Source organism: Cetorhinus maximus, chromosome 2 (genome assembly GCF_964194155.1).
Source record: "Cetorhinus maximus chromosome 2, sCetMax3.hap1.1, whole genome shotgun sequence".
Classification (NCBI taxonomy): domain Eukaryota; kingdom Metazoa; phylum Chordata; class Chondrichthyes; order Lamniformes; family Cetorhinidae; genus Cetorhinus; species Cetorhinus maximus.
The window spans coordinates 133,565,060-133,579,763 of NC_135880.1; the positions used below are offsets into that span (position 1 = coordinate 133,565,060).

At 43.6% G+C, this 14,704-nt stretch overlaps 1 protein-coding gene across 1 annotated transcript; it reads left to right on the forward strand.

Annotated features, from left to right (window-relative positions):
* Window positions 1–367: 367 nt before the first annotated feature.
* rps6 (ribosomal protein S6) lies at window positions 368–14,100 on the forward strand. Its single transcript, XM_078569621.1, has 6 exons — window positions 368–479; window positions 852–983; window positions 8,960–9,170; window positions 10,404–10,550; window positions 13,062–13,219; window positions 13,963–14,100. Exons 1-6 carry the CDS (start codon window positions 474–476, stop codon window positions 14,056–14,058), a joined length of 750 nt encoding a protein of 249 aa, XP_078425747.1. The 5' UTR covers window positions 368–473; the 3' UTR covers window positions 14,059–14,100.
* The last annotated feature ends 604 nt before the right edge of the window (window positions 14,101–14,704 follow it).

A 14,704-nucleotide genomic window follows, 5' to 3' on the forward strand; every position in this document is an offset into this window, starting at 1 on the left:
CCCCCTCTCCCTCTCTCTCTCCCCCCATCCACCCCCCCTCTCCTCCCCCATCCACCCCCCTCCCTCTCTCTCTCCCCCCATCCACCCCCTTTCTCTCTCCCCCCCATCCACACTCTCTCTCCCCCCCATCCACACTCTCTCTCCCCCCCATCCACACTCTCTCTCCCCCCATCCACACTCTCTCTCCCCCCCATCCACACTCTCTCTCCCCCCCATCCACACTCTCTCTCCCCCCCATCCACACTCTCTCTCCCCCCCATCCACACTCTCTCTCCCCCCCGCTCTTTCTCCATCTGAATACTCGTGTTCTAACTCTCGCCTCATTCTCCATTCATACCGCTGCACCGCCACTTCCTGCGCCTGCGTGCGGCGCCGTTCTCTTCTCGCGAGAGTTGTCTCTATGAGGCTCCGCGGAGCCGGATTTCCGGTCTCTTTCTCCGGGCGGCGGTGGGATTAGGCGCTGCTGATCCGGCATGAAGGTGAGGAGCTGGGGTCCCGAGTATGGCCATCGACTCATCCCCTCCGACCAAACCGGCTCTCTTCACACGCTCACATTCCCTGCAGCCGGCCGGAGCTATTTAGCTGTCCGTGCCGGCTGTTAGCGCTCGGATGGAGGCGGATTGACGGCGGGGAGAGCAGGGCCTCAGCCCCGCTGGAGGATCCACTAGATCTGAGGCCTGGGTGACCCGGGGGGTGTCAACGTGGGCCGGTCTCCGGTTCCACTCCATGAGGCTTTGACCCATTAACGCGCTCCGTTTTATTGAAGCGCCGGCAATGAGCTGCTTGGCACTTGTAGCATTTTTTGTATTCACGTTGTCCACAAACTGAGGCGACTGCTTTCACTTTTCCAGCTCAACATCTCTTTCCCAGCCACTGGCTGCCAGAAGCTTATCGAAGTCGACGATGAGCGAAAACTGCGGACTTTCTATGAAAAACGCATGGCCACCGAGGTTGCTGCGGACTGCCTTGGAGACGAATGGAAGGTAAGCCCGAGCCATGTGTCGCGTTGGATCGTGGCTGATCGGATTGTGGTCTCAACTCCACTTTCCGGTACATGTTTTACTGTGGAATGAATATATTTACACCCAGAAGCGCTGTCCATATGGTGTAGGTTTGCTTCATTGAAAGTTTGATATTACAGGTGTCCCTTTTTTGCTGTCACGTCAACAGTATTATGAAGGCAGCACTTCAGCAATAACTTGCTCACTGACACTCAGTTTGGGTTCTTCCAGGGCCACTGAGCTCCTTGTCTCATTCCAATCTTGGTCAAAACATGGACAAAAGTGCTGAACTCAAGAGGTGAAATGAAAGTGACTGTCCTTGACATCAAGTCAACATTTGACCGAGCGTGGCAACAAGGAGCCCTAGCAAAACCGGAGTCAGTGGGAATCGAGGGGAAAACTAGGGACACTAGGAAGTTCTGAGGAACAAAGGGACCTTGGCGTGTGTGTTCATAGATCTCTGAAGGCGGGGGGCCATGTTAGTGGGATGGTGAAAAAGGCATATGGGAGACTTGCCTTTATCAATCGAGGCATAGATTACAAAAGTAGGGAGGTCATGTTGGAGTTATATAGAACCTTGGTGAGGCCACAATGGAGAACTGTGTGCAGTTCTGGTCGCCACATTATAGGAAGGATGTGATTGCACTGGACGGTGCAGAAGAGATTCACCAGGATGTTACCTGGGATGAAACATTTAAGTTATGAAGAGAGATTGGATAGACTTGGGTTGTTTTCGTTGGAGCAGAGAAGACTGAGGGGCGACTTGATCGAGGTATACAAGATTATGAGGGGCATGGATAGGGAGCAGCTGTTCCCCTTAGTTGAAGTGTCAGTCATGAGGGGACATAAGTTCAAGGTGAGGGGCAGGAGGTTTATGGGGATGTGAGGAAAAACATTTTTAACCAGAGGGTGGTGACGGCCTGGAATGCGCTGCCTGGGAGGGCGGTGGAGGCGGGTTGCCTCACATCCTTTAAAAAGCACCTGGATGAGCACTTGGCACATCATAACATTAAAGGCTATGGGCCAAGTGCTAGTAAATGGGATTAGGTAGGTAGGTCAGGTATTTCTCACGTGTTGGTGCAGACTCGATGGGCCAAAGGGCCTCTTCTGCACTGTGAGATTCTGTGAAAACTCTCCACTCGTTGGAGTCATACCTAGCACAAAGGAAGGTGGTTGTGATTGTTGAAGGTCAGTCATCTCAGTCCCAGGACATTACTGCAGGAGTTCCTCTGGGTTGTGTCCTAGGTCCAACCATCTTCAGCAGCTTCGTAAGGTCAGAAGTAGGGATGTTCACTAATGTTGAGCACCAGTCATGACTCTTCTGATATGAAGCAGTCTGTGCCCATATGTAGCAAGAGCTGGACAACTTTCCAGCTTGGGCTAAGTGGCAACTGACATTCGTGTTGCACAAGTGCCAGGCAATGACCTCCTCCAATAAGAGAGCATCTAAACACCTCCCCATGACATTCAGTGACGTTACCATCACTGAATCCCCCCACTATCAATATCCTAGGGGTTACCATTGAGCAGACACTGAACTGGACCAGCCCCACACATACCGTGGCTACAAGAGCAGGTCCTGAGACTGAGTTCTACGGTGAGTTACTCACTTCCTGACTTCCCAAAACCTATCCACCATCTATAAGGCAAAAGTCATGCTCTCCACTTGCCTCGATGAGTGCAGCTCCAACAACACTGAAGAAACTCAGCATCATCTAGGATAAAGCAGCCTGCTTGAATGATACTTAATAAACCACTTTTAACATTCACTCTGTCTACTGCCAACACAGTGCCAGCAGTGTGTACCATATACAAGATGCACTGCAGCAACTCACCAAGGCTCCTTTGACAGCGCCTTCCAAATCTGTGGCTTCTACCACATAGAAGGACAAGGGCAGCAGGTGCATGGGAACACCACCTGCAAGTTCCCTCCAAGCCACACACCATCCTGACTTGGAATTATATTGCCATTCTTTCACTGTTGCTGGATCAAAATCCTGGAACACCCTTCCTAACAGCACTGTGGGTGTACCTCCACCACCTGGACTTCAGAGGCTCAAGAAGACGGCTCACCACCACATCTCAAGGACAATTAGGGATGGACAATAAATGCTGGCCCAGCCTGCACCCATATCCCATGAAAGAATTTAAACAATCTAACTTCATAACTGGCTTCTCTTCCAACTGGCTGTTTTTATTGTGGGGTGGGATCCTTTAATGACAGTAAAATGTAACTGCTTTTGAGGTATCTGTTCTTTGCTTCTTATTACATGGTTGTAAATTAATAACGTATCAGCATTCAGTTGTAGAAGAGCACAGCATCAGTAAGGTGGTGGTACTGATTGTATAATCTCTGGTCCAGTATGAGTTGACATGGTCCCTGTATGGAATGTTCACACACAACTTAGTCTTTAACCTAAAATTTAAAAAAAAACAAAGTGCTGGAAAAACTCAGTAGGACTGGCAACATTTACGGAGAGAAACAGTTAATGTTTCAAGTCCAATATGACTGTTGTTTAGAAGAAGAGTCATATTGGGGCTCAAATTGTTAACTCTGTTTCTCTCCACAGATGCTGCCAGACCTGCTGAGTTTTCCCAGCACTTTCTGTTTTTATTTCAGATTTCCAGAAGCTGCAGTATTTTGCTTTTATTTTTGTCTTTAACCTGTTGTCCTGCCAATGGGCTAGTAATCTCTTATGTAGAATCTTTTTCCCTTATGGTCAGTCTAGATGTGTTTGTTGAGGCAGAGGTGTAAGAATGATATGATTACTGGTTTTGTAGGTTGTGAAGTCTGTGGCCTTTCTAAATTGTAATACTTTCTGAAAAGGGAAGCACCACAGTTATAATCCTGTCATGCATCTTGATGTCAATAAACATACTAGAATATTTTGGTATCAAGTCTATGTATCTGTAAATAAGCAGAGATCAGTTCATTAATTGCCTCCTGAGAATTTTGTTGGTTCAAGTCTCTCTCTCGAGACTTCACATAATCTATGCTGGTACTTCATGCTCAGAGAGTTGCAACAGTGTCGAGCGTCGCATCTTTCAGATGAGTGGTTAACAGTGGCTTATATTTATATAGCACCGTTAACTTAATGAAATGGTCCAAGGTACTTCACAGGAACATTATAAAACAAAGTATGACAGTGCCACATAAGGAGCGATGAAATTAGATGACCAAAAGCTTGGTCAAAGAAATAGGTTTTAAGGAGTGCCTGAAAGGAGGAAAATGAGGTAGAGAGGTGCAGAGATGGATGGAGGGAGGGAGGGTATTCCCGAGCCTTTGGGCCCAGACAACTGAAGGCACATCTGCCAGTGGTGGAGAATATATGATCAGAAATACATAAGAAGCTAGAATTAGAGGAGTGCAGATATCTCGGAGGGCTGTGGACTTGTAGGAGATTAGAGAGGTAGGGAGGGGCAAGACCATGGAGGGATTTGCAAACAAGGGGCATGGATTTTAAAATCAAGACATTGCTTGACCAGGAGGAAATACAGGTCGGTGCGCGCAGGAGTGACAGGGGAATGGGACTTGCTGCAAGTTAAGACACCAAGCAGTCAAGTCTTGGGGTGACCTCAAGTTTACAGAGAGAAGAATATGAGACCGGCCAGGAGTGTGTTGAAATAGTCAAGTTTAGAAGTAATGCATGGATCAGGAATTCAGCAGTAAGTTGAGCAATGTTACAGAGGTGGAAATAGGTGGTCTTATAGATGGCACAAGTATGAGATTGGACATTCATCTCGTCATCAAATGTGACTCCCAAGTTTGTAAACAGACTGGCTAAATCCTAGATTGTCACCAGGGAGGTGAACGGAGTCAATAGTTAGGGAGCAGAGTTTGGAGCGGGTACTGAAAACAATGGCTTCAGTCTTTCCAATATTTAATTGGAAGAAATTTCTGCTTATCCAGTACTGGATGTTGGCTAAGCAGCCTGATTTAACAACAGTGGAGGAGTCAAAAGAGGTGGTGGTGAGGTACAGCTGGGCGTCATCAGCATGTGAAAACTAGCGCCGTACCTTCAGATGATATCAAGAGGCAGCATATAGATGAGAAATAGGAGGAGGGGGGGCAATGATTGATCCTTGGGGGACCCCAGAGGTAATGGTGCAGGAACAGGAAGAGAAACCATTGCAAGTGATACTACATGAGAGCAGTCCCACCCAGCTGGTCAACAATGGAGAGGTATTGGAGATGAGTGGTGGACAGGTCAAGGAAGACAAATAGGGAAAGTTAACCTTTGTCATAGTGACGTAGGCTGTCATTATTAGCTTTGATAAGTACCGTTTTGGTACTGTGGTTGGCACGGAAACCTGATTGGAGAGATTCAGACATGGAGTTCTGCGAAAGATGGGAATGGATTTTGGAGGCAAGAACACATTTCAGGGACTTTGGGAGGAAGAGGAGGTTGGAGATGGTTTGCAAGGACAAGAGCATATAAACATACATATGAACTTACCAATTAAGAGCAGGAGTAGGCCACTTGACCCCTCGAGTCTGCTCCATCATTCAATAAACTCATGGTTGATCTGATTGTAACCTCAATCCCACATTCCTGCCTACCCCCGATAACCTTTCAAGAATTTATCTAGCCCTGCCTTAAAAACATTCAAAGATTCTGCTTCCATTGCCTTTTGAGGAAGTTCCACACTCACAATCCTCTTGAGAGGAAAAATTTCTCCTCATCTTTTTCTTAAATGAGCGACCCCTTATTTTTAAACAGTGACTCCTAGCTCTAGATTCTCCCACAAGAGAAAACCTCATCTCCACATCCTCCCTGTCAAGACCACTCAGGACCTTAAAGGTTTCAATCAAATCGCCTCCTATTCTTCTAAACTCCAGTGGATACAAACCTAACCTGTCAGACCTTTCCTCATAAGACAACCCACCCATTCCTGATACTAGTCTAGGAAACCTCTGAACTGTTTCTAACACATTTACATCCACCCTTAAATAGGGAGACCAACCAGCTCTGTACGGGACTCCAGATGATGTTAGGTAGTTAAGTAGTATGTCATAAATGATCAGCTATCGTTTTTTACTAACAGGCAGCTTGATGTTCATTCTTGATCATGCGCAACTTAGAATTATCAGAGAGCAAAGCATGATTTTGTTTAAAAAAGTAAAGTTCAGGATTAAGATCATCAGGTTTTAAGTTACAGCCCAAAAAGAACATGAGAGAAGCAGATTTGTTGCTGACATACAGCAAGTTGTGAATGGAGAAGGTAAATGTAGTGTGATTATAGCCAAGCCCTGCATATTCAATGCACAATCTTCAAGCTTGCTCATGTTTGTGTGCCAAAAGCAGGAGACAAACCGAATAATGATTTCACTCGAGTCTCAAGAGCTCTACATCAAAAATCAAAGTAGCATTAGATGGAATGTTGCCAGGGTGGCCAGCAGCTCCATAAGCATAGTCAGAGGTCTCACCAATGCCCTGTACAACTGAAGCATCACCTCCCTACTTTTGTAATCAATTCCCCTCACAGTAAATTAAAGCATTCTATTAGATTTTCTAATTACCTGCTGTACCTGCATACTAGCCTATTGTGATTCGTGCACTAGAACACCCAGATCCTTCTGAATCTGAGCTCTGCAATCTCTCACCATATAGATAATCTTTTCTATTCTTCCTGCCAAAATGGACAATTTCACATATGTGCACATTGTACTCCAGTTGCCAGATCTTTGCCCACTAACTTCACCTATTTATGTCCCTTTGTAGCCTCCTATTTCCTTTTCACAATTTACATGCCTACTTTGTGTTGTCAGCAAATTTAACAACCATGCCTTTGGTCCCTTCATCCAAATCATTTATATAAATTGCAAAAAACCTGAGACCCCAGCACTGATCCCTGTGGTACACCACTTGTCACATCCTGCCAATCAGAAAATGACCCATTTATACCAACTCGCTGCTTCCTATTAGCCAGCCAGTCTTCTATCCATGTTAATATGTTACCCACTAAACCATGAGCTTTTATTTTCTGCAATAACCTTTGATATAGCAATTTATCAAATGCCTTCTGGAAATTGAAGTATTGTACATCCACCAGTTCCCTTTATTCATAGCACATGTGACTCCTTTGGAGAGCTCTAATAAATTGGTTAAGCATGATTTCCCTTTCACAAAAACCCCATTTTATCTGTGCCTTATTGGCTTCAATTTTTCTAAGTGCCCTGCTATAACATCTTTAATAATAGTTTCTAACATTTTCTCTATGACATATGTCAGGTTAACTGGCCTGTAGATTCCTGCTTTCTGTCTCCCCTTTTTGAATAAAGAAGTTATATTTGCTATTTTCCAATCTAATGGAACCTTCCCCGAATCTAGGGAATTTTGGAAAATTTAAAGCCAGTGCATCAACTATCTCACTAGCCACTTCTTTCAAGTCCTTAGGGTGAAATCCATATGGACCTGGAAATTTGTTAGCCCACAGCCCCAGCTATTTGCTCATTACCACTTCCCTGGTGATTGTAATTTTCCCGCGTTCCCCCCTTCCATTTCCTGATTTACAATTATTTCCAGGATATTACTTGTATCCTCCATAGTGAAGACCGAAGCAAAATATCTTTTTAATTCATCCGTCATCTCCCTATTTTCCATTATCAATTCCCTGGCTGCACTTTCTATAGTACCATTGCTCACTTTGTTAACTTTTCTTAATTAATTATTTATAGAAACTCTTACTACCCGTCTTTATATTATTAGCTAGTTTTCTCTAGCACTCTAATTTTTCCCTCGTTATTAATCTTTTTGTCATTCTTTGCTGTTGTTTATATTCTTTCTAATCTTCTTACCTGCAACCCATCTTTGCGTAATTATATGCTTTTTCTTTAAGCTTGATACTGTCTTTAACTTTTTTAGTGGTGGGCCCTCCACTTGGAATTTTTCTTTTTCATTGGAATGTATATATTCTGTGTATTCTGAATAATCCCTTTAAATGTCTGCCTCTGAACTTCTATTGACCTATCCCCTGAACTTGCCAGTTCACTTTAACTAGCTCTGCTTTTGTGCCCTCATAATTGCCCTTATTTAAGTTTAAAATACTAATCTTGATTCACTCATTTCTCCCACAGAATGAATTTAAAATTCGATCATGGTCGCTGCTACCTAGGGACAACTTCACTATGAGGAGGTGTCAGCTGTGGCTCAGTTCATAGCACCCTCGCCTTTGAATCAGAGGGTTGTGGGTTCATGTCCCACTCCCGGAAACCAAGAACTGTGATTGTACTCGAAAGAGTTGCAATCTGTGACTGTTGATAACTCGAAAGAGTTTCACTATGAGGTTATCAATTAATCCTATCTCGTTGCCCAATACCAGGCCTAATATGACCTGCTGTCTGGTTGGCTCCAGAACGTGCTGTTCTAAGAAACTATCCCGAAAACATTCTTTGAACGTCTCACCTACGCTACCTTCGCCCATCTTATTTTTCCCGTCTGTATGTAGATTGAAATCCCCCCATGATTATTGCTGTACCTTTCTAACAAGCTCCCATTATCTCTTATACTCTGTCCTACCGGGTAAAAGGGGTCAAGTGTCCTTTGTTTTTAAGGAGAGGTGCAATGACATCAGATTTAAAGGACAAAGGAGCGACACCTAAAGGAAGAGGTCAGTTTGCAAAAACAGCTAACATGGGGCCCAGGAGCAGAAGGTGGGTGATCAGCAACTTAGTGGGAATACGATTGAGAGGTTGTGGCCCTGTCTGCCCCCTCAGATAGACAGAAAAGATCCCTTGACATTCGAAGAATGGTATTCTGACCAATATTTATCCCTCAACAAACATTAGTAAGTAAAACAATATCTAGTTCATTAACACATTGCTGTTTGTGGGACCTGGCTGACTGCAAATTGGTGACTACAGTTCAAAGGTAGTTTAATGACTATAAAGTCTGAGGGTTTGAAAGATGCTATATAAACTCAAAAGTTCATTCTCTTTAATTTTGGATTTTTTTCAGGGATATGTTGTGCGCATCAGTGGTGGCAATGACAAGCAGGGCTTCCCCATGAAACAAGGTATCTTGACTAACGGCCGTGTCCGTCTGCTGCTCAGCAAGGGGCATTCCTGCTATCGCCCTAGGAGGACTGGTGAGCGCAAACGAAAATCTGTTCGTGGATGTATTGTTGACGCCAACCTCAGTGTCCTGAATTTAGTTATTATTAAGAAAGGTAAGTGAAAGTTTCTACTGTAGGTTGAAGAGATTTTTTTTGCAATTTTGAATTCACTCCCTGAACCTATGCATACTGAAGATTTTCTAAGTCTTCCTTACAAGAAAGCAATACAAATTGTTAAATATAAAATAATCTTAATAGTTTGACTTTCTACCCTTTTTCAAAATCTGACACTATTTACACAGGGCAAAGTCTGTAAATTCTGTCTGATGTGATTATTCAGCCAAGGTCCCCACTGAACTCATGGGTAAAGGCACTGCAGTAAGCTATACAAACCAGACTGCAATGCAGGTACTTTGATTCTGGATTCATTGGGTTAGCTGATCTCCATTTGGGGCAATGGTGCTGTAACAGATACTGAAATCAAAAGTCTAGGGAGAGAGAAAGTCAGACACAGAATTTTACTTTTAACCCTGCTATGTGTGGTTGTACTTTGAGAAATATGTCCTAGAATACACTTGTGCAGTGTACCACTTCTTGGTTTTAGTGTGGGAACTCCTTTAAGCTTTGATCTTACATATTTTGTTAGTTGCTTTAATATTTATCCATCTTTTCCAATACATTTTCTATTTGACACACTGGAAGTGATGGCATTGTTTAGCCTTCATGTTGGTTAATGCGGCCATAGAGCCGCTGCCACCAAATACAGATTTCTTTCAGTTAAAATGGAAAACAGTATGATGCATTATACTGCTTTACACAGCTTACATAATCCTGAGCAATCTGGCTGGTGTTATAACCAACATCATCAAAGAAAAATCACATTGCAAAGGTATGTTGTATGCAACACCCCTTGCTATTGCCAGTTGGAATGGATGACTTTGTTGAGAAAGCGGTCCATATGGCTCCCTGGTTCAGGTTCAAGATTCTGCCAGGTTAGGTTACCTCGGTCAGAGTGATGAGGAGAATTTGCTCAGGATCCCACTTCTGCCTGCTTTCCAGTAATCTGTGCTATAGGCATGGTTATTTGGACATCTGGCAAAGGCAAGATCGGCTTTGATTGTAATGCCTGTTTGTACATCATTCAGTCTGCAAAATTGCTGATTGAACATAGTACCAGAGAGGACGAAGCTGTCAGTGGGAGAGGTGGGGAAATTGACAAGAAAGGGAAGGAGAAATAGATTTCTGCACATATTGAATGTTCGATCTAGTGGTGTGGTGGCAACATTGCATATTTATTTAGAAATGTGTTTAAAAGTACAACTCCTCAAGGTTTCTTTTTCTGAATAGGCGAGAAGGACATCCCTGGTCTGACAGACAATACTGTGCCCCGCCGTCTTGGACCGAAGAGGGCTAGCAAAATCCGCAAACTGTTCAACCTGTCCAAGGAGGATGATGTGCGCCAGTATGTTGTGAGGAGACCTCTGAGCAAGGAAGGTATGTACATTTTCCCACATACTCTGGAATAGTTTTAAATCTCTACCCCGTTTTCTCCACCCTTTCACCGCCAACAACTTGGGAGTAGCTGGTGGACTTCTGGCAGAAAGGTCTGCTGCTTTCTTCTCTTTCCCTAGCCCATCAGGCCAGACTTCCCCAAAGGTTCCCCCACCTTAGCCCTAAACTTGCATCTTTCTCTACTTCTCCTGTTATCTCTTCTCTGAACTCATCTTGTCCATGAGACCCACTTCCTGCTCCCTTTTGTGCTGAATTTGTGTACTACATGTTATTGCAATGAATCATCTACATCTGTTCCTGTCCAACTTCCTTTCCTGGTCCCTACGTTAGCTGATATTGTTAACAGCTCTCACTTCAGGTACTATCATCATCCTTTTCTCTTGGTCCTTGAACATGCTATTGCCTCCCGAATGAGGGAACAGTAACAAAGTGGTTATGTGAGTGGACTAGCAATCCAGAGACCTGTACTAAAGGTCTAGAGACTCGAGTTGAAATCCCACCCCGACAGCTGGGACATGTAAATTCATAAATTAATATCTGGAGTAAAAAGCTAGTAACAGTAATGGTGGCCATGAAACCCTCAGCATCTGGTTTACTAATGTCCTTTTAAGTAAGGAAGTCTGTTGTCCTTACCCGGCCTGGCCTATGTGTGACTCCAGATCGACAGCAATGTGGTTGAATGTGTTGAACTGCCTTCCGAAAAGGCCCAAAAAGCCACTTGGTTGTATTCAAAAAGTGGTTCACCAACACCTTCTCCAAGGCAATTAGGAATGGGCAATGAATGCTGACCTTGACAGTGATAGTCAATTCAAATGAGTTAATTTTTAAAAGTTCTTGCTCTCCTTTCCTGCAGCTTCACATTTACATTTCTCCAATTTGATTTCTGCCCCACCACAATACTGAAAGCCAACAATGACATCCTATTGACTATGACTTTAAAACTATTCATCCTTGTCCTCTGCCTCTCTTCAGCCTCGACATGGTTGACTGCACCTGTCGGGTTCGTTCCTTGTCTATCCAGTCATAGCCAAAAAATCGCCATCATTGGCTGCTCCCACATCATTATCTCTGGCCTTTACCACAGATATGTCCTTGGCCCACCGTTTTTCTGATTTACATGATGCCGCTTGATAGCATCGTTCATTAACACGGTTTCCATATGCATGCTGACAACACCCAGCTCTGCTTCCCCATCGGTCGACCCCTCCACTCTGCTATATCGCCTAAATTCTGCCTCAGCTTATTGCTGCTGCTGAAACCCTCATCCGTGCCCTTATTACCCCGTGACTTGGCCGTTCCATTGTTCTCCCCTGGCCTCTAACTTCTAAACCTGAGCTCATCTAAAACTATACTTGCCTGTATCCTAGCTCACATCAAATCCTGTTTACCCATCACCCCTGTGTTTGCTGGCCTACATTGGCTCTCAGTCAAGCAATGTTCAGTTTTAAAAGGTTGCGTTTATTTGCACCACAACATTAGGGGAAGCACTTCCTGCACATGCACAGATGCAATTACAGTGATGCAGGAGTTACAGTGTTGCATCTACTGCATGCCCTACTCTAAAAGTATGTCTGAAAATGAGGACCAGGATAGCAAAACCATGACAGAGTAAGAGGCAAAAATGTCAAAGGGAAAGCAGTGGCAGTACCAACAACTGCTTCCCTAGGTGCCACATCCAAATGCCTTCTAATGAATCATCAAATAATATGAAGTCCAGACCATGACGCTAGTATTAAGAGTCCCATTAGCTACCAACTGAGCTAGTCAGGCTGTGCAGGAACTTGGCCCACAAAGTTTTTACAGCTGCACAATGCGCTGCCAGAAACTTTCAAACTTTTACCCCCACTGGTCTGAGCAAGAAACCTTTAAATTCTCATCTTTGTTTCCAAATCTCCCCATGGCCTTGCTCTCTCGATCTCTGGAGCTGCTTCCAGCCCCACAAGACTTCGATTTCTCTAGTCGTCCCCTTCTGGCCTTTGGTTCGTCCCCAATTTTAATCGTTCTACCATTGGCTGGATCCTAAGTTCTGTAATTCTCTCCCGATAGATATCAATCTCCCCCTCCTTTAGAATATTCCCTAAAATTCACCTCTAACCAAGCTTTTGGTCACCTGTCCTAACATCTCCTTATGTTGCTCATATTTTATTTGGAAGCCATTGGAATGTTTGCTGCATTTAAAGTGCTCCATAGAGACAAGTTGTTGTTGAAGGTATGCCCCAAACATGGCTCACAAAAACAGAGGTGTTCCTTTCAAATATTGCTGTGCTGTCTTGAAACATTGTTTTTATCAGCCATGCACCAGTTGCACTTCAAAACAAATTTGGTATTGTGGTAGAGTGGCACTGAAGAATGTTCAAAATATAAAGATTGTCTTTTTGAGGCTAGAAAAGCAGGCAAACTGTGGCTCAATGGGATTCCTCTTTTGTGAATGTTTAAGAACTGTTAGAATTTTATTTTTATGCATTTAATTTGCACACTGTCTTCAATTCCCAGGTAAGAAGCCTAGAACCAAAGCTCCCAAGATTCAGCGTCTGGTAACTCCCCGAGTTCTGCAGCACAAACGGAGACGCATCGCCCTGAAGAAACATCGTACCCAGAAGAACAAGGAATCTGCAGCAGAGTATGCTAAGCTTTTAGCCAAGAGAATGAAGGTTAGTTTGTTCTGTTTTAAGGAAATATTTGATTCTCTGCATCTTGGTTTTGCAGATACATGGGTGTGTGTGGTTAACTTCCATCTTTTTGGTTATACTGAAATTGTACAAGGTCCCCTTGGCAATGTTGCCTTTTGTCCTAAAGAGTTACGCTTGGACTGGCATTCTCCTCCAAGACATTTAAATTGAGTGGGACCTGCTGCAGAACCATGCAGTTTTGTCATCTTCATATATGAGAATTCTAATACTTTCCTCCACCTTCGGTAAGCTTCAGCTCACCCAAAGTTCTACAGCTCATATCCCTTCCATCACCAAGACATGCCCATCCTGTCCCTGTAGACCTACATTGACTAAGTTCTGCAAGGACCTCAATTTAAAGTTTCCATCCCAATTTAAATGCTTGTCCCACCCTATCTTAAAGTTCCTCTGACACCACCCACGCTTCCCTGCCCTAACTCTGTTCTTTTAACCTTTGGCCTTAAGCTCAAATTCTCTCATTCTTACACCACCTATAAAAGTTATCTTCCTCATAAAGCTTCTGATCGTTCTGAACAATATCCCATTTTTTGATTTTTTTTTTGCATTCAGCTTCTATGGCACTTTGAGACATTCTTCTACATTACAGACACTACATAAATGTAGTGATTGAACATTTGTTGAAAGAGAAGTTGCCTCAGTAAACAGCAATAGTGGGGTGCAATAGTACTATTGTATTAATCTGACCTATTTGAATTATTTTGCAGGAGGCTAAGGAAAAACGCCAGGAGCAGATCGCAAAGAGACGTCGTCTTTCTTCACTGAGGGCCTCCACATCTAAATCTGAATCTAGCCAAAAGTAAAAATATTGATGGGATAGACAAAATAAACAGTTTTTGTGGAAACCTCCTGATTTCATTATTTGCATATTGAAAACAAATGTTTTACACTGCTCAACAATTTGCTTTGCGAAAGGATAAGTGATTGGTCTTGATGGGCCTTCCACATTTAAATGGTGTTATTGTCCATTTATTCACAGCAATGCAGGGAGGAATATTGTTTGAAGAATTTTTCAACATTTGTAGAAACAAAAAGATACTCAAGCTTATTCCAGTCTTAAACAGGGGTATTACAAGCTCTCGTGAGCAGCTGCAGCTAGTTAATTGAGTAGCTAGCTTAAACTTTTTCAGAACTTTGAATCATTTGGTTTCAGCAACTATAAGAATGGGGTCCTCACTTGGTCTGCACAGAGAGCTGTTTTGAATATAGTGTGTCAAGCTGGGAGTTTGGTGAGTGGGGAAGTTCGGTAAGGGAGATGCTCCTTTTCAGGCCTCCAGTAGTTGGCTCTTTCTTCAGTATAGAGGGAAAAGCTGATTAGTGAGTAACTAGTAAATTCATCTACTTACTCTAATTGTGATACATACTTTTTTTAAGGTTACAGTATGGCAGGTCAACTCAGCCATATCCTGCAGTATGTGGGAAGTCATGGACGCACCAAGTGTCCTAGAT